General features: G+C 34.8%; 1 protein-coding gene across 1 annotated transcript; it reads right to left on the minus strand.

Annotated features, from left to right (window-relative positions):
* Window positions 1–6,166: 6,166 nt before the first annotated feature.
* LOC103927977 (auxin-responsive protein SAUR50) lies at window positions 6,167–7,324 on the minus strand. Its single transcript, XM_009336969.3, has one exon. It carries the CDS (start codon window positions 7,224–7,226, stop codon window positions 6,774–6,776), a length of 453 nt encoding a protein of 150 aa, XP_009335244.2. The 5' UTR covers window positions 7,227–7,324; the 3' UTR covers window positions 6,167–6,773.
* Between the last annotated feature and the right edge of the window lie 12,263 nt (window positions 7,325–19,587).

The following is a 19,587-nucleotide window of genomic DNA, read 5'->3' on the forward strand; positions in this document are numbered from 1 at the left end:
GCCAAAGTATTTTAATTCAATCACGCATTCAGTGTAAGTAAATTAAAATACACGTGATAGGTTGCACGTAAAGTTTTTAGGAAGTGCTTAGTTACAGTTCGACCTCGCAAACAGGTCATGTTTATCGTGTCATACTCGTTATCTTAACAGAATGTGTTGTGTCAAGTCCGTTATCTTAATTGCTTCTTAATAGGTGACATGTCGGATTAATAGGTCATGCAATAAATTGTCATGCCTAATGTCTAATTTCGCAAACACTATCTTATCAGATTATTAACAGTTGACACGATAACGACTAGACTCGTTAACAGGTTAACCCGAAACTTATTATTTTTATATCATTTTATTTTGAACTAACAAGTCATGCAAAAAAGTGCACGTCTAGTTACACTGTAAGTAAATTAAGTACGACTGTTACATTAACGTTTTGATTGCATGTAAGTTTTTTTCAAGAGCTGATTAAATGCGAGGCATGAAACAGAAAAAGTGGTCCCTGATATAAGATGTGGAGATCCAGAGCAAAGGGTCGTCGCACTCACAATTTCCTAGAAGAAGCATGCCTCGTAAATTGTCACCTTCTGGCTGTTATTTTGGATTTTTTTTTGGAAGCCATTGCATGTTGCATGGCTAGCTGATGGCCAGGAGAGGACGGTCGTCTGACTTGCTAATGAAATCTTGGATGCTGCATCAGTGCATTGTATTGCACGTTTCTGGTTCGCATGCGTCCCACTATAAACTCTCTCACATGACATGAGAAACAAAGAAAGAAAGGAATCGCTATTGCTAATTTTTTTTTTTAATAGTCTAGAACTACTAAATAGTTTTCAAAATGAATGATGAAGATTGATTAATTCTAAGAAATCGAATGTGAAGATTGTTTAAAAAATCGAACTACTTAAGTAGGCTAATAAAGACACTCCACTTTTACTATAATTATTTAGCGTTTAATTAGACGATAGGTAATCCTCTTTTTTTTTTTTTTTTTTTTTTTTTTTGGAATTAATCTAATGCCCATTCATGGCACCAATGATTTGTACGAGCAACAACGGTTGACTTGTGAGATTAAAACTAAACCTATTCTTATCAACACTCTACCCTTGGCATTTATGGTTCGTACAACAAATCATGGCTGACACGTGGGATTAAAACTAAACCCTATCCCCTATAGATGCCTTATCCCTGCACAATTGATTTGTACGGGCAACAATAGTTGTCCTATGCATGGGGACCTGGATCGTTTTTGCGTGTGTCGTCTCGTCTCAGTTTGCGTGCACTAGCATGTCTTGTTTTTCGTGCACCAGGTCTTGTGTGCGCAGAGCCTCGTTTTACGTGTCGCATTTTTCGTGCATCGAGCCCGCGCCATTTTGTGCTCCAAAAGCCCATCTAGTTTTTTGTGAGCGGAGCCTGCATCGTTTTAGTACGCTTGGGTTCGTCTCATTCTTCATGCGCAGAGTCTGCCTCGTTTTGCACCAACAAGCAAGACTTTAGGGAAATCTTTTTCATGGGAGTTAAGGAAAATGTTGCAAGACCTTTGGATGTGATTCTAAGGTTTATTATGTCTCGAAACTATTTTTTATTGATTTTTAAAGTTGAAAAATAGAAGAAAAAAAATATAAACTAATAGTGGTGCCCCCTAAAGAGATTTGCAGGTGTCAAAAATCTTGGGAATGTCCTAAATTAGTTTTATTAAACGTGTGGTGCGACTAGAATGACTTAAATTTTGGGTTATATTGAATCTTGTAAAAATTCTAAAAAAATCATTGGAAAACGTGGGTTATAACTCATAATTGTTGTAAAAAAAAAAAAAAATGAAACTTTTGGTTTTAGAAAATATTTTGCATATGAGTTAACGAAAATGTTGCAAGACATTTGGATGTAAACCTACCGTTTATTAGGTCTCGAAATTATTTTTATTGATTTTAAAAGTTAAAAAAAAAATAGTATAAACAATAGCAAGGCCATGAAAGAGATTTGTAAGTGTCGAAAAATCTTTAGAATATCCTATATTAATTTTGGCTACACGCACATCTGCTTCTTCCTCCTACTAATTAAAGCGGAACATTTAGGCGGATCTAATCAGTGTTTTGTAGTAAAGACATGCCGGACAGTTAGATGTATGAATTATCAAGAGTGTGTGTAAACATTGCCCTAGCTAGTACCAGTAGTACACAAGGAGCAACTTTTAGAGAGATTGTTTGGGCCTCCACCAACCGGCATTGTATTTAATGATCAACCCCACTTATATATGTTTTCCCTGTGATATGCCTCCTTGGTTTTGTCTCCAGTCTTCAAGCTTCCTAATCGGTAAAAAGAGGAAAGGGTAAAACATCTTTTTGTTGAGGACTACACGTTTCGCATCGAATTTCAACGATCTGAACCGTTTATTTTACAAGTCTCAATTTATAAATTATATTTGCAAAAATTTAATTCAATCTGAAACCATTTGCCTATTTAATTATCATGATGAAATTTCAATGTTTGTTTAAAACATTGTGTTGGTCAATTTCTTTAAACTCAATTACATGCCTCAAGTATTTCTGATTTGAATATTTTGCAATGATGGTTTATGAGGTACAACTTAAAAACATAGAAGGACGGTTCGATATGATATGAGCCCCACAACTAAACCCTAATTTCTGAAAAAAATATGGAGGAAAGAAGGCTTTGTGTTTCTGTTTCTGGATGGCAAAGAAACAAGGCAAAATATAAGTTGAAAGGACGATCGGTTTGAAGCCCACAATTACGATATTGAACAAACAAGCCCATCCCGGTTGCGTTTGGGGTTGCTGCGAGTAGGAGCGAGAGTATCAGAAATTTAGAGAGATAAAAGAAGGGTTTTTCTTTGAGGGTCAGGCCCATTTAATAAGATGTGTACGGCCCGAACAGTTTACCAGTTGATTATGGGTCGAGCCATTGAAGCCCAAAATATTGGGCTCATATTAAGTTTTTACATAAAAGGATCCTTTTATTAGTTTTTGCTTATTCGGATGATATTCTAGAAAAGAGTATTTGAACACAGAACCGTGCGTGAAAGATAAAACGTTCATAGCTACTTGAGTTAGAAGCTTCCTGCATGTGATTTATCAATTAGTGTCAAACCCGTACAATTCTCTACATTTTTTTCAATTTATTCTAATCCATTCATTCCTAGAGCTATATACTCAATCGCGAATGTTACACTTTTAATAACATAGAAACACATAGCAAGGGCTCTCCAACGAACAATTTATATATTATTTTTCTTGTGTTTTTTCAACGTTTACGAAAACATAATCATTTGAAAATAAAAAAAAATAGTTTCTGCCTCATTCAAAGTGGCACATCACAATGGTGTTCATATATTCAGGCACCGAAAAAAGAAAATACCTTCTAGAAAATGATCACTTGGTACAAAATCAGAAAAGAACCTATTTTCGTTTTAGTGGAGTAGCTCCAAAGGGGTCAAGAGATACCCTACCCTTATCAAACCGTCCAAATATTTTCTCGAACAGAAATGAAAGCGATCGATGCCACCCTAAATCTGATTAGATTAGACCCTTTACATTCCCCATAAGATTAAGGGTCCCCATAAGTTGGAGAGCCCTTATTTCCATTCATTCACCAAAACAGAATGAATAAAAAGAAAAAACAACTCTGTTTAGCCATCCCCATATATGAACTACTCCTACTCGCATGAAAGGAGATTCGAACTCGGATTCAAAGAGGCCGATATATATGTTGCCTTGATTACCTGACCTAATTCATATATATCTACCAACCTGCCAATACTAAGTATGAATTGACGTCCACTATTTTTCTTTTGTCACATGATTTTTTTGTTTACATTTGTGTCTTTAGAGCTCTCAAGAGAAAGTGATGTTGGCAACTACCACTGGCTCTCTAGTGCTTTGATCAATTCAAGCGTGATTCCTCATGAACCATCCCTTTCCATAGATAGGGTTTTGAATTTGGTACTCAAAAAGTTTGAGATAGATGATCTTGGCTTTAAAAGCAAAGAAAGCATCATGCGTTGCATAATTTACATGTTCTGATTGTTTGATATAGACGTCCATTTTGCCATGGAAGGGTCAAGTCTCCACATGCATGTGTACAATTCAAGTGCCTTAGTCTTTTTTTTCTTTGTAGTACTATATTCGTGTCGTTCATATGGTATAATGCATGTCATTTTCGAAACATATATTGTACGCGTTGCATGGCACGGCCTAGTACTATTCGTTTGTTTATTCAACGTGCACAACGGGAGAGTTTATGTATTACTCATATGCATCTTCGATTCTTCATTAAATATAAGTCTCTCAATTATCAACGCGTAGTTTTTTGACAAACGATAGCGTTAACTATTAGTTGTTGGGAGAGGGGATTTATGGGATCAAGTCCGCACGAAGATGCATATGCATCATTATTTACTACCATTGTGGTCAAACGCCATCAGCTTGTGCACTCAATGATTGTTATTTTTATTCAAATGAAAATAGAATATTGTTTGAATAAATACGAACGGTAATCCTACTTTTACCACATTTTCATACCATGTTTATAACACTTCTTTAATAGAAGTTGAGTTATCAATACAATTAGATCTCACCTATATTAGACATGTCTCAAATCTATTAGATAATTTCTCTACCCTTTGTTGAATAATAATAAAATCTCAGAGACGTCGACCATCATTGACCCAATCTGTAGAAAACTCTTCAGAATTGGAAACTAGTTGACCTAGTTTGGGATAATAAAGAAAAAGATTAAGTAGGGGTTTGAATACATGATATACATCCCCCACAAGTCAAGGAAATTAAATTCATCAAAGCACTCACGATATACATATATTTTTATATGGCTAGTTTCTTTTTCTGTTTCCTTTTTAATTTTTGTTTTCCTAAAAAATTAAAATAAAATAAAATTCCAAATGAATGAATGTTGGGTTCTTGGCCATCTGGAATTTGGAAGTGGAGGCAAAAGTGTTCATACAGGTGGCAGAAGGACAGGAGGTCAAGAGTCGGCACCGGTTGGCAAATGGTAGCGCTCTGCAATATCCGTACTTGCCTTTTTCTTAAGTGTTTGTATCTTGGAATTTTAACGAAAATTTTTTGGTACTGTTTATTTTAACGAAAAATTATATTTTTACATTAAAAAGTCAATAGTGCTATTTATTTTACCCATTATTTGTCCTTATCGTTAAAACTCAAAATTTTCAAGTTTTTTTCATTAATTTTTCTTTGTATCTTTGATTGATCGTGGATGATAACATGAACCTAATTCCGAGTCTAAAAGCTTCGACAACGGACAGCAAAAAGAATGAAAAGATATAATTCAATGGGCCAAAGGTTTATCATTCATATTCTCTTTGATTAATTAATTGGTTGATCGGAGTGACTAGCTATATAATTATCGATGTTTTCAACTCTTGCTAGACTGTGAAATTTCCTATAATTTCTCTGAATCCGACAAAGTTTGATAACAGTGGTTTGCCAACAGTTGTATTCATTTTTAAATAATAAAAATATAAGTAAAAAAACTCTTGGCAGATCACTCTGCAAATATATAACTCTTGTTTAAATTATATTCGGTTATTATAGACGAGGATACGGTTACGGCTGTCAGAAAGATTATACTTCTTCCGATGCGTTTGAATTTGAATCACTTTCTTACTGTTTAGATTAGTTAAAGTGAAATTGTTTTTGTATCTGAGAGTATATTCAATAACCAATATCTTATGTTCAATACATTTGAATTCGCAATTTTTGTATTTTGTAAAATTTAGAAAAATTTAGAAGCAGAATATCATCCTTCCCAACATCATTAGATTGCACAGCAAGTTCATCAACTTATTTATGAAAAAGTAGAATAATCTGTCGAACCATATTTTTACCGTTAATCATGTGTAATTCAGTGTTTGAAATATTAAAATTTTTAAATTTTACGGTCACACTGTTAGATGACTTTACACATTTGCATTTTCTGAAAATGTGATGTATTTTTATACACTAGGAGCTTGCATTTGTAAAAATCGCAGAATTACAAATCCCAATAATTTTGTTGGTTAAAAAACAAAATTCAATCGGATTAAACATACGGACACTCTGGCTTCCATGATTGAATTTTTATATTTAAAAATTAAAACAACAAAATGTTCTAATCAGTACTTAAAAAATCTTGAAGATAATAGTTGTCAAAGAAGGTACTAATCTGTATTATGATCGCGTTAATTAATCAATAAATCACAGAATTTACAAGAAAAATAAAGACCCAAATCAGTAATTTTACTCTTTTTTTTGTTTTTGGGAAACTATCAGTAATTTTACTCTGTCCATCATCTTTCTCCTCAGCAGCTCGCTTCAGCTCCAAAAATTTAATCACAGACTCTGCCTCCACTCCTAGTCGAACCCGGGACGACTCGGTGGATTGACTCACCCACTCATTTGCCATCTCCATTTCATTCTTCGGAGCTTCATGCATTCGTAACTCGGCCACTCGGCTCAGTAGCTTGCTATCCAGTGCCCCCAATAATCACATAATTTCCACGGTAAAAAACAAACAAAAGGGAAATGTAAAAGAGCACCCAACCCGAACTGGGTTAACTCATCCGAGCCGACTTTACACTTGAACTCGGTCGCTTAGCGTTTTACTCTGTTCAATCGATGGCTTTGGAGCGAGACGACTCGGACTGAGCCACACCCGGGCGAGTGAGAGAACTGGAGCGTCTTCGTGTATGTCTTTATTTTTCAGAAACCATAAAAAAAAAAAAACCGACTAACAGCCGGTTTCCGGTAAGTTTACCAAATTGTCTTCTCGGAAAGTCCACGAAGCAACGGTCGAGAATCGGCCCACAAATCGAGGTTACTCCGGACGCCGACGTGGCAGCATCTCTGGAAGTCGTCTATGTTGACTAACCGGGTCGAGTTACCCGACTCGGACCGGGAAATGAACCGAAGCACCTCCTCGAACTGCGACTCGTCACAGGGGATCGCGAGCGGACCGCTGTTCGAGAAGCCGTACTCCTCCTCGGCTTGCACTAAGAGCTTCTTGAAGACGGGGTGGTTCAGGTACGACGCCGGCACCACGAATCTGGTGCAGCTGGTGCCCACGCAGACGGCCACGTGTCCCGCGGGAACATCGGAGGGTATGAGCTTGGCGGACGTGCAGGCCTTGCTGCGCCACCGCCGCAGCAACTGGCGGAGCCGCACAATGTGGCGGATCTTGCTGCATTTTCCGAGTCCGGCTGACATGTTCCGGGAAAGTGATGGAAAATTTGAGATTTTTTAGTTCTGTTTGGTTCGCTGGAAAATAGAAGGTGGTGACCGGTGAGTGTAGAATTTGGGGGATTGTGCTTTTGAGCTCAGGGGCAATTTTATAGGGAAGGGGTTTTGAAAGTACCCTTGGTTTTGTAGATAATTACGCTACTACTGTCTGTTGATTTCGGTTCGCACCTTTTCCTTAAGTCGTTTTTCAGTTTTTGATGTTGTTGCGATGGATCATAAAGAAATTGTACCATAATAATGTTGAAAAGTTGACGCCTAATTAGATTAAATTCTAATTTTGTTACCAAGATTGCATCAATGTCATATGATCTTTCGATAAAAACGTACTGAATTTTTAATAATTAAAATATGATATAAATGTTGATGTCATATGATATTTTGATTAAAACATATAGTATTTTTAAAAATTAACACTTGGTATGAAGATTGATGTCATGTAATCTTTAGATAGGAGGGTTTTTATTTTGTTTCAATATAAATCTTTGCATATGATGTATAATGTTGGCTCGAGTATGTTCTATATTCGTGGCTAATCAAGCGTACGTTTTTTAGGTGTTGATTTGCACTTGATTCTATTCGTGTTATTCAAATTTGCGACACAAGTTTGATGTTGAGATTTATCAGTCGGGAAAGAAAGTAATGTTTTACTTATATTTAGTTTCATGTTAAATCATGGATGCAAATTTTTTTTCTGCTTAACACTTCTAATGATAAAACCAAGAAAATGTATTGTCAGTATAAGTAGTTGAACCTAAAGCTATTACCACCAACGTAAGATGCTTTTTTTAGGTGCTCCAAAATATTAAAATTATTTGTACAAGTTAATTCCAAAAGAGCAACGATTTTGTATCCACCAAATCTGACCTTGCCCCATGTGCAAGGATGCCCTCCCAAAACAAAGACCCCAAAATGTCCCCCTCCTAATCACTCTTTATATTTGCCCATATTTTTAATCAAATTTCCAGGTTTATTTTTCTAATCGTAACACCGAAATCGCGATATCTGGCGCTTAACTGACCATCAAGATCAATTATTTTCCATCATCTCGATTTGGAAGACTTAAAATTTGATTAATTAGCAATAAAACCATGCACTAAGAAAACTAGGTCGAATAATATGATCCAATATAAGAGAAACCAAAGGGTCCACGTGCATGTTATCGGAGGTAGGGTGCATCCCCCCCTGAACGTCGCGTTAATTTGCATGGTTAGTGTTTGCTTTTGGCGCCCTCGCTCGCTCACTTGTTAGGATTTTAGGATCATGGTTCAGTGTTCTATGTTTTTTTTTTCAAACAAAACACATCTTCAATCAAATCCTAGCAACATAGTGCTATGATCTCCTCTTTGTCATAATTAATATTTGCTCCACATTTACAATATTCCGACTTTGTTTTCTTCAAGATTTTATATATCCCCCTCTTTGTTTCTAGTAGGACAGAATTTTATAAAGATTTGAGGAATATATGCAAGATTTATTTGACACGGTATTATTTATTTTTGAGTTATTTAAGTTTGCAAGATTAAGATTCGAAATTAAATGCAAATAGCAAGTACTTGCTTAACGAGTTCAGCTAATTAACGAACGCTTCACGTATGTAGAATTTACGAAAAGGAAAATTATTTGCACTCAAACAATATTTTTAGCCATAGAACATTTGTAGAATTAAAGAAGGATATATGATTTTACACTCGTTGTCAATTTTTTTAGAGTATTAACCATGAAAAAAAAATAAATTAAAGAATAATCAATAAATAAAAATATAAGGTATAATGAAAAAGTGGAAAACCAGCGTGTGAATTTCAACCATTATTTTTATCCGAATTTTTGTTAGGCTATTTATGGGGTAATTAGCTACTGGGAAATTGAATTGGATGATTGCCAAATAAAATCTCGACTATCAAGGGGTTCGGGTCCCACGAAGTGATGACACAGCGAAGTCCCATATCCGACTGCGCGGTTCTCTATGAAAATCGTTATCCCATGTCAATGTTAGGGATTGATCTGTCACCGCCACTCGTCTCGGAACGCATGACAATGGGCCCCGTAATCAACTACTAGGATAGGCACAGTGCCAACATGATTCTCTCTGTATCGTACATAGTATTGTTGATTTTCGTAAAATAATTTTTATATTTAATTTAAATAAAAATATTTAAAATAATTTATAATCACACGATGTACAATAAATAAGTAAGATTCATAAATTTTTAAAATTCTTACAATAATAGTGTGACCCACTAACGTGGGACTCTCTATTCTCCAAATTGGCCAATGGGGTTTCTGGTCTTCGAAAGGGTGACCAGTTTAGGAAAGTAGCTTAGTTGTACTGAACTGTGCCACGGGCGTGACGGACCCACGGACGGCGGACACGGACAGAGAGTTCGAGTCCCTTCCTTCTCGTACGGGCTGTAGTATTTTAAAAATAAATAAGTAAAAATATGTACACGTTTGGCAATCGCAAGCAACCATGACACGAGTCCCATCCAAAATTTGTTGGTGATACGAAATATAAACTAACACCAATGGTGCTCTTAATTCTAAATAGAGCACCGGATTTGATTATTATGCTGTATATTGATCTGTTTTATACTTAATTATTATGGGTGTCGTAAATTTACAATGATATTTCTTTATTGTTATAGATAAATTAAAAAATCTCAAGTTCAACTCATGAGATTACGAGTTTGATACTTAATTATTATTTGTGGTTTTATAAACTTTGTTGAATATAAATGCTTAAAAATACCATGATCATGGTTCATTGAGTTTACACTTTTTCATTGAATTGTACATTTGCCACATTAAGTGTGGCAACACAACCTCAACAGTCTACTACACATCTGATTAGTGTAAGTACACCGTTTGATGGGTCGTTTGGAGGTGTGGGTGCTAAAATATGTTTAAATAGTACATAAGTAAACAAACAAAAAGTAAAGCTTGTAACTGCTTTTGACGTCTTATCCAAAAGAGAGAGAAAAAAGAAAGTGGTAGCCAGGGATTGACGGTGGAATGCGGACGTGGGAACTTTTTATTAAGTTTGTTTAACTGATCATAACTTACAACTTTTGTTGCTAATAAGCATCGTTTTTGGCAGTAATGTTTGTTTAGGGAATGTCTTTTATCGTTTATATAATTAATCCCACTGATTAAGCTTTTTTCATGGCAATCGAGTCGGACGATGGGTGACAGTGTAAGCTGGCACATCCCAAATGCCAAAGCTAGTTTAATGACGTACGTTCTAATCACTAATTGTTAATTAACTTAATTAACATTCTCTTTAATTGGTCGACTTGTTCTTTACGTTTATTATTTTTAAACTTTGGATTTTATGTTGTAACCACTTTCGGTCTACGTAGGCAGTAATGCTTTTTTCCTTCTGTTTTTTTATTTTTTTAATTTTTGGTGAACTTTTTCTTCTGTTTTTGGAGAGTACAGGTAGTACAGTCACCACAGGGCCGCCACGTAGAGGATATTAACCTGCTGTTCTGCTTAATTGTTTTGGATTAGCTTGTCGTTTTGTGATTTGTTTAATTAGGGTGATTAAGATTAATACAAACATCAGCAGGGACTCAGGGACGGTTGCAACACTGTGTGCCTCGCACAGGAAACAAACTACGAGCAAATTCTTAAATGGTTCAGATCTGAGTACTAATCTTCATCAGACTCGTGCATGCAACAGAAACATATCACAGATGGTGATTTCTTTTTTTTTTTTTTTTTTTTGGGCAAAAAGGAGATAGTTATTAGTGAAAAGGTTTGTCGTTTGACCCCGCTTAATTAGAGTCACTAATTAGGACATGTTTTACCGTCCAGTGTCAGAACACTGCACCACCACCATGTTTTTTATTTTTGTTAATCTTGTCCGATTTGGATAGCTGGATGATAAAAAATTTGATGTGTTAATTGTTTATGTTCTTGAAGTTAATCCATAATATTACTGGTATTATTAAACCGTGTATATTTTGAATTCACCGTCAAGTCTTTAACTAAAACATTAACAATATATATATGTAGTTGTGAAATGGATGTTAATCAAAATTAATCTTAATAAAGAAAGATTAATTACCTTAGTAGAATAGTGCTGTGAAATATGCATCACTACATAATTCTCAATTGACATGAACCATGAACGTGCACAACGCTTATGGCTACATCGTTTGTTAGTAGAGAGTGCAAGATTGATTTTACTAACACATGTTAGCTCAACGATCCAGTTTGATTATTCAATATCTTAGCATTTAATGCGAACGTTTTCATTCCTATCTAAAAATTTTATTTATCCATATAGAATAAAAAACCAGTTGTAGAAGTACTAATTTATATTGTCAAAACAAACGAAATGGAAGAGAGTGAGTCTGAAAGTGATCAATAATTAATTAGGATGTCATTATCCATGTTGTTAATCAATTTGAAGCACGTAAGTACGTACACCTGTTGAGTATTGACAATGTCATTGTCACAACAACGTTTTCTAGTTGAATATCAGAGTGCGGAACAAATAAGACTACAAAATAATAAAAATATTATTAAACAAACGAGAATGCCGGAACGGCTACAAAACCCTAAAAGGCTACATCGTAACTAACTTATGCTCTAATGAATAACAAAGCACTCTATTTATAATAAACTAACCCTAGTCTCTAACAAAACCTAATTCTAACAGGTTGAGCCCAAATCCTAAATCTATTATTTTGCAACAATTGTCACAACAGCATTTTCTAGTTTGCAAATACACCCTTTGATTAAATACTTAATTATATACACCTAAAATGGCATGGAATATGCAATTTAATTAAGAACACCTTCTCTACCAAAAATTAAAAGAAGAGGCATCGTCTATTCGATTTATGAATAGCTTGCTCCATATTATAATATATATAAATTAAATATCCAGGTAGGAATTAAGTAAACAGCTCATGTGATTCTTCTGGACGCAAGTTTCTCTTAATTCATCATATTAATTATATAGTTTTATATTAAGAAACGAAACATGAAAACGGAATACAGGGGAACTATGTCAACATCTAAAACTCGAGTCCACATTATAACTGAACGTATATAATACATACATACATACATACATACATACATATATATATATATATATCAGAAAAATATATCACCAAAATAAAAAAACGTTTCAAACAATTTAAATACGTGAATATTTATTTATATATGTTGAAAACAATGTGGAATCTGGAGGGGGTGAAGGAAGGGTACGCGTACGCTGAATGTACAACTGTAAATTGCTCATCTTGACTCCTTAATTTATGGTTGTCGCTTTCTTCTCTTCCAGTCTGAGTCATTTGGAGTTTCAACATATTTATAGGGAGAGAAATTGGGTAATCGATAATTTGGTTAAACTAAATCTCTCTTTTGACCTTGGATGTTGTTGGTTTGAGCCTCCTCTCCTTGCGCCTATTACGTTTTGTTAGATGATACGTACTTATGAGACTTCGAGAACCATTTGTATGTATTGGCTCGTTTGGATGTGCTTTTAAAATGGCTGAAAGCGCTTTTAGAGAAAATGTTTTTCGGTTCCAAAAGCACTTTAAGTGCTTTCTGCAAGAATCACCAATTATGTGCTTTTTCCAAGAAGCACTTAAAGTGTATTTTTCAGGATTTACTAAGGATTGGTTCCAAAAATATTTTCACCAAAAACGATTTCAGTTATTTTAAAAGCATATCCAAACGAACTCTATGTTATTTCTCGGAGTGGCTTTTGGGCCGTTTAGCCTCGTTATTTCACACACACACACAAAAAAAATAATGATAATAAAATGTAAACAATTTTTGCAACCCAAAAAAGGTGGTAGTAGATAGTGCGGATACAACCGTCAACAAATGCAGGCTAAATTATTCAGTTAAGATAGTGTGTTTGCTGTCTTACACTCAAATTTAAAATTTTCAGTAAATTGGAATAGATTAAAATATCTTTTAAAAAAATGTGGGGATACGAGTGGAAACTTTTGGATGTGATGAGTATGATGAGGGCAGAAGATGGGATGAGTCATTAGGGTTCCGCGCAACCGAATGGAGAAGACAGCACAGATAGAAGTGCACTCAGGAGAGAAAGAGAATAATTGCTGCGTAATTAGCCAGCTAGAGCACGTACGTGCGTGCAAAATATGGAACACTCCATATTTTTGTATCCAACACACAAACCCACCACTAGCCACTCTTACAAACCCACCCCTAGCCATTCTTACGTAACAAAAAGCTAATACTAGCTAGTACAATTAAATTATATATGCAAACGCACGCTCTAAAGTCAAAAACCAAAAGCTCTTCTCTTGTTGTTTCAGCTTTTCTGAACCACACCATGCCATCATCTGGACGATGAACAAAAACAAAGTTTCAATAATCTGCACTATTTTCCATTGTTACAAGTCCATAATTAATATAGTTAGATTCTTTCCCTTCTGATATATAGATATATACCTGAAACAGAAGAGCAATTAATCGAGAGAGATTACGAGCAATCTATAAAGTCCAATGCCACATGGGGGTTGATTTATCATCTATATATATGTGGGGTAATGCCAATCAGATCATAGGCAGATGGCCAGCTATGTACGTATGATATGATATGTGATGATATATCATCATATAGTTGCTTATCTGCAAGACTGTAACCAACAAAACCACTACTTATCCTAATTATTATCATCATTGCTCATTCCCAAGTAAATCAAGAGAAAGAGATAAGCCGTGATACCCATATGCCTCGAACCCACATGCCTATTGCCTTCATTCATCGATTCTTTCCGTTTTTTGTTACTTAGATCAAACCAGGAAAACGAAAATTCTTATATGCTGTAGTGGATGATATGCAACGGAGCAATGCAGGGTACGTGCGCTTAAGGATTCAACGTGCAACGGTATAACGAAAAAAAATTTGGTGTATACTATATTTCGGTGCACAATAAAAAAAACCCTAAATTCATAATTGAGCTTTCATAGAGATATCTTTTATGTGATTGTGCTATATCGATGATATTATATCTCGAGTTACACTCAAGTTTCTGCCATAACAAGAGTACTGACACTAGGACACATATTTGTAAGCATAATACATGCATTCCCTCCTTGAAGGAAGAGTTCATTACCCCACATATAACTAAAAGAGGCTGTGTTCGCCTCGAGAGAAGGTAATCGTGCAGCACACTCTGTAGTGTCTTTCGTTTTTCAGAATGGTGGCAAGTACTCTTAGGATTGTATTGGCCCATAATTTTTGTTTAATATTCTTACTGAGGAGGTAAATGTATCCATTTGTATCTAATAAAATCTCTTTGGAAAAAAAAATTAACAAAAAGAGGTCGAAAGTCTAAAGTATGATCTTCCACTAAACAAAAAACTTACATTAAAAAAACAAAATTCCTAGCTGTCTTAATTTGGACCTCGACTCTTCCAACTGCCTTAGCATATATTCTCCCTTTCTAGAGAATAGGGTCTCATAGACTCATAAATTAATTGGAATTAAGTAAACATGCACTTCTAGACTTCTAGTAAGAGATTAGAAACCTCATTCCGTATTAGGGTGTAGCTAACGTGCATAGTGATGGACGAATGATAGTGGTTGAGAGGTTGGCACAATTAGTACTCAAAGCTCTAACCATTCCTTAGCAGTTTATTAATTATCTATTTTTTTAAATTAGGACAAATAATTGAAAATGATTGGGATGGTTTAGCAATAAGGTTTGGTGGTTAATGGTTAGTTATTACCTATAAAACATGATCAACTCAACCTATCAGATGATCACCTTAAATATATAAGATTTATTTTGTCTTCGTAATCTTCTAGCTAGGTATGTGCAGACTGGTACAGATAAAAAGACATTTCATTTACAAATTAGAATAGAATATAACTTAAGTAATAATGACTGTTTATCCGCTTCTATTACTGAAGAAAGATAAAAAGAGGTACGAAAATGCTAGTTGCAGGTCAGAAAATGAAACACAAAGATTCTAATTAAATCCAGCAGTAATGTAATCATGTAAGTGCTTTTGTTTTCACATGGTGCAAGTATACACTGTAAAGGAGAAGGGAGGGTCTATAGCTAGCAAGCAGCCAAAGGCCAATGGGGGAAGAAGAAGAAGAAGAAGAAGAAGAAGAAGAAGAAGGAGGGAATCATGTTGTTAGGATGCCGGATTACGTCGGAAAAGACTTTGTCACGACCCTTCGTGTATTTTTCTCTCATTTTACAAACACACAGCGGCGCACAAGCAACTCGGAATCATTTCCACCTACCTGAAAACCCCATCTTCTCCCACCCCTCTTGTCTTTCTCTCTTCGATTTAATTACATTACTTGCCTATTCTAATTAAATATTTAATGGAATATAAACAACTATTTGGTTTTAATTTTTCAGTCGATGAATATAATACTAGAAAAGAGAGGATGAAACTAGTATGCGCTGTTATTGATAGAAGCCCCATACCCTCCACACGATTTGATGATGATTCCACCTAAATAAATATATAGGATGGTGTTATTCACATACTTATTTTTACCTTTCACACATCTCTCTCAATTTTGGCCATCTGATCAAATATATTGAAGAAGATCAATGGACAAAAATTAATAAAGATTTGTAAGAAGTAAAAATAAGTATGCGGACAACATTATCCTAAATATATTTATACTGTATTGTAGAACAATTCATCCTTCTGTTCTACTATAATAAAAACAGAATAAGTTATCGCTCATATATCACAGTTATATCACTTCATTTTACTCATTAGTCATGGGCCAAAAATCTTAAGTATAACTAGTTAACGGTATTCCTTCTTATTTGTAAATGACAAGTTTGATATCAATTTGTTATATTTAACTAATTGTGTGTTTTAGCAAAATCTCTTACCCTTTTTAATGTAAATATATTCTTGTATTTTGTAGTGTAAAAATAACTTTCACTTAGACAGGTGATATATGACCAATGCATAAAGGATATAAGTGATAATAATCTGTCTTGTTTTTGGTACAGTTGTAGGGTACCCTTAAGGGGGGGTCCTTCGAATTAATATTATATGAGGTACCTGCCCATACATGAAGCTGCAAACAATTGGCAATCATAAGTACATAGTGCAAATGGAATGTACTTTGAAACCCCCGCATCCCAATGAAAATGTTGACAAACGCAACCATAGTTGTCGATCCTTTTTAATATACCAATTGTCCAAATGACTGGGTATAATGCAATCTGTTTAATTAGCTGTACCATACAATCAATTCATTGAATTGGGACACGACCTCAATACAATTCCACAAACAATCCTAACATATGATGCGCTCTTCACAAAGGCAATAATGCGAGAGAGACTTTGCATGAACCGCCAACATACTATATATTATTAAATGTATATTTTTCTCTTCACGTGATAATTATAATATATTACGAATTGATAGAGAGAGGCATTTATGTGAACCTGATATAGGACATACGGAAAAAACAGAGATGTGCCTGCAGCAAACTCCCAAAAGTGCATTTCCAAAACGGCATTAAGGTGAACATCTTCAATGGCCCCTTAGCTCCTTCCCATTCCAGCATAATAGAGTTTAAAAATAATAAACCCTGCAAAAAACAAAACAAGCTGCGGAATTCATGAAGGAACTTTGTATACGGACAGTAAGAAGGCACATGTTATGCTGCAAAAATTTCAGAAAATCTAAACCAATATATTTACTGGTTCTTCAGATTCACAATCCGGGATACCGCCTCTCATCCAAAGTTCCAAACTACATGGGCCTGTTTGGTCTACTGCTCCCGTTCCATAGAGATCTGACAACTACTATGAAAAAAAAGTAATGTTATTCATACCATGTTTTTGTATCACATTTTCATACCACCTTAGATGACATTTGATGTAGACAGTCACATCATTTGAATTAATCAGATTTTTAAATTTAGTTCATTATTTAATAAACTAATAATTCAGAAAAACTAGTTTATTAAATTATGATTGTGGTATACGAGAAGTCTTTTTCCTTCATTTCCTTGAGGTTTGCAAATTTTTCAAATAATGTAGCTGTCTACATCAGATGCCACTTAAAGTAGTATAGAAATGTGGTATAAAAACATGGTATAAAATCACACTATAGTGAGTTACCATAGGGACTACCCTAAAAATTCATTGTATTCTTCAAAACTTCGTAATGTCATACAATAATGACTATATAAGTGACAATCACGATCGAAAATGCTTTCCATCAGCTGTGCCGGGCTCTTGCACAACTTCTTCCGCCTCACTTTCACACCGCTTTGTAGTTTGTAGTACTCCTACAAATTCCTTTTAACAATTCATGCAGAATACAAATTTTCTTTTCTTTTCTTTTCTTTAACAGGTTCTACATATTTAGATACAAACTTTTCAAGTTCTAGATGTCCAAGGCGAGTGAAAACCTGTCTGCAAGTGAAACATCTTCCGTTCTTCATTAAACTAAAGAAACTAACAGGAATTGCTGGCCACCCCTTGACCAAAAGCCTTGTCATGGTTCCAAATTTTATCACATTACGCTTATGAGCTCTGCTGATAAACACCCCACTCGCTATGTTTCTACGAGAATGCCAGCCATATCACTATGAGAATGTGAACTATTACGGGCAATGTTAAAATATGACACCGAAACACAGTGGTGAACAAAAGGCCGTATACGCAAATTCATCGCGAATTTCTTTGTCTGCTAGAACAGCAGATGAAAAGCCAAAGATAACAAGACGAATTGAACCTTCTCCAAATTTCACTACCTTCTAAATCAACAGCACATTACAAAATACATAACAAGACAGTGCATCTAATTTGAAAAATTAATGAAGAGCCAAGGGAGAATTACTTGAAAAGCAAGGAAGAGCTGAGCCTTCGTTGGATTGCTTGCTGGGGATTGTGACTTATCGAGGGATGTAATGCGCTACGATGTTAGTATCTGGTACCTCCAAGGCCTCCATTTCCAGGCCCAAATCAACCGGAGCTAGGGTTTTACGGCGGCGGAGCCGACTAAAATGTTAGAACACACTGCTATATGCATTTTGTTCAAGAAAAAAAAAGAAAAAAGAAAACTGCTATACGCATATTTTGGTCCGATTAATGTTGGGCGGGATTTTTATCCGTCATGGGCTAAGTCTCGCCCGGCCCAGATTTGCTTTTTGGTCTGACCAGCCCAAATTCCAGGTCTGATAAAAATAAAATGATTTTATTTTGCATAATTGCTTGAAATGATTTCTATAAATAATGTATGTAGAAAAAGAAGAAGGGAATTTTAACGAAAAGTTCACGTTTACTTTAACGAAAAACCACATTTTTACACTAAAAAGTCAATCCTGGTACTATTCACTTTACCCTTTATTTTGTCTTCATCATTAAAATTCAAAGTTTTCAAGTCCTTTTTATTAGCGTAAAAGGCTTTACCCTTTAATGAAAAACCACATTTTTACACTAAAAGTTCAATCTTGGTACTATTCACTTTACCCTTTATTTTGTGCTTATTATTAAAACTCAAAGTTTTCAAATCATTTTTATTAGTTTTCCTAAAAAATAACAGAATGGTCCTTTAGATTCTTTTACGTCACATAGAAAGGTAATTTTATATGGGGTCAAAAATATTTTTCACTTTAATCGATATTTTACGGAAAGTCCAACTACTTGAATGGACTGATAATATTAGTTCCGAGCAATATTCTAATTTAATTTAACTTAAGAGAGTTCATTATTTTAACTATGCTCTGCTTTTGAATAATCAATTTTGAATTTTCCAATATTATAGGATAAATTACATTTTACCTTTTCAAGTTTGAGGTCAATTTTAATTTTTTACAATATCTTTAAAACATTTCACTTTTATACCTCACGTACTATTTTATTTCAATTTCATACCACCGTTAAATTTTTCATCTATTGGTCTGTTAAGAGTTGACTTGGCTGCTACATTTGTGCCATATGGAAAAAAAATATTTTTGTATACATTAAAAAATATTATAATATCAACTCTATTTATTAAAATAATAATAATAATAATAAGTTTGAACAAACCCAGTAACCCATCTCCCACTCCACCCCCGCCACTCCCATGCGCTCTCTCTCTCGAATCCGGCTTTTCTACCCTCCCACTTCCCGTACACTTCGATCTCCTATTATTTTCTGCAGTCACGGTTAAGTCACGTCAACATTTTATATTGATATTTTTATAAAGATAATAAGATAAAAAATAATAATAATATAAAATATTAACGTGGTTTAATCATGATCGCACAAATAAGAGGAAATGAGAGTGTATGAGAAGTGGAGGGCAAAGAAGCCAGGTCCCTCTCTCTCATGCGCTTTCTTTCTCCCC

This window comes from the organism of the source record quoted next, unplaced genomic scaffold (genome assembly GCF_019419815.1).
Source record: "Pyrus x bretschneideri cultivar Hongxiangsu unplaced genomic scaffold, Pyrus_bretschneideri_v1 Contig1, whole genome shotgun sequence".
NCBI lineage: Eukaryota > Viridiplantae > Streptophyta > Magnoliopsida > Rosales > Rosaceae > Pyrus > Pyrus x bretschneideri.

What these genes read in the sequence shown, in the direction of transcription:
- LOC103927977 (XM_009336969.3), bottom strand. Translation starts at nt 7,226, where the DNA reads ATGTCAGCCGGACTCGGAAAATGCAGCAAGATCCGCCACATTGTGCGG.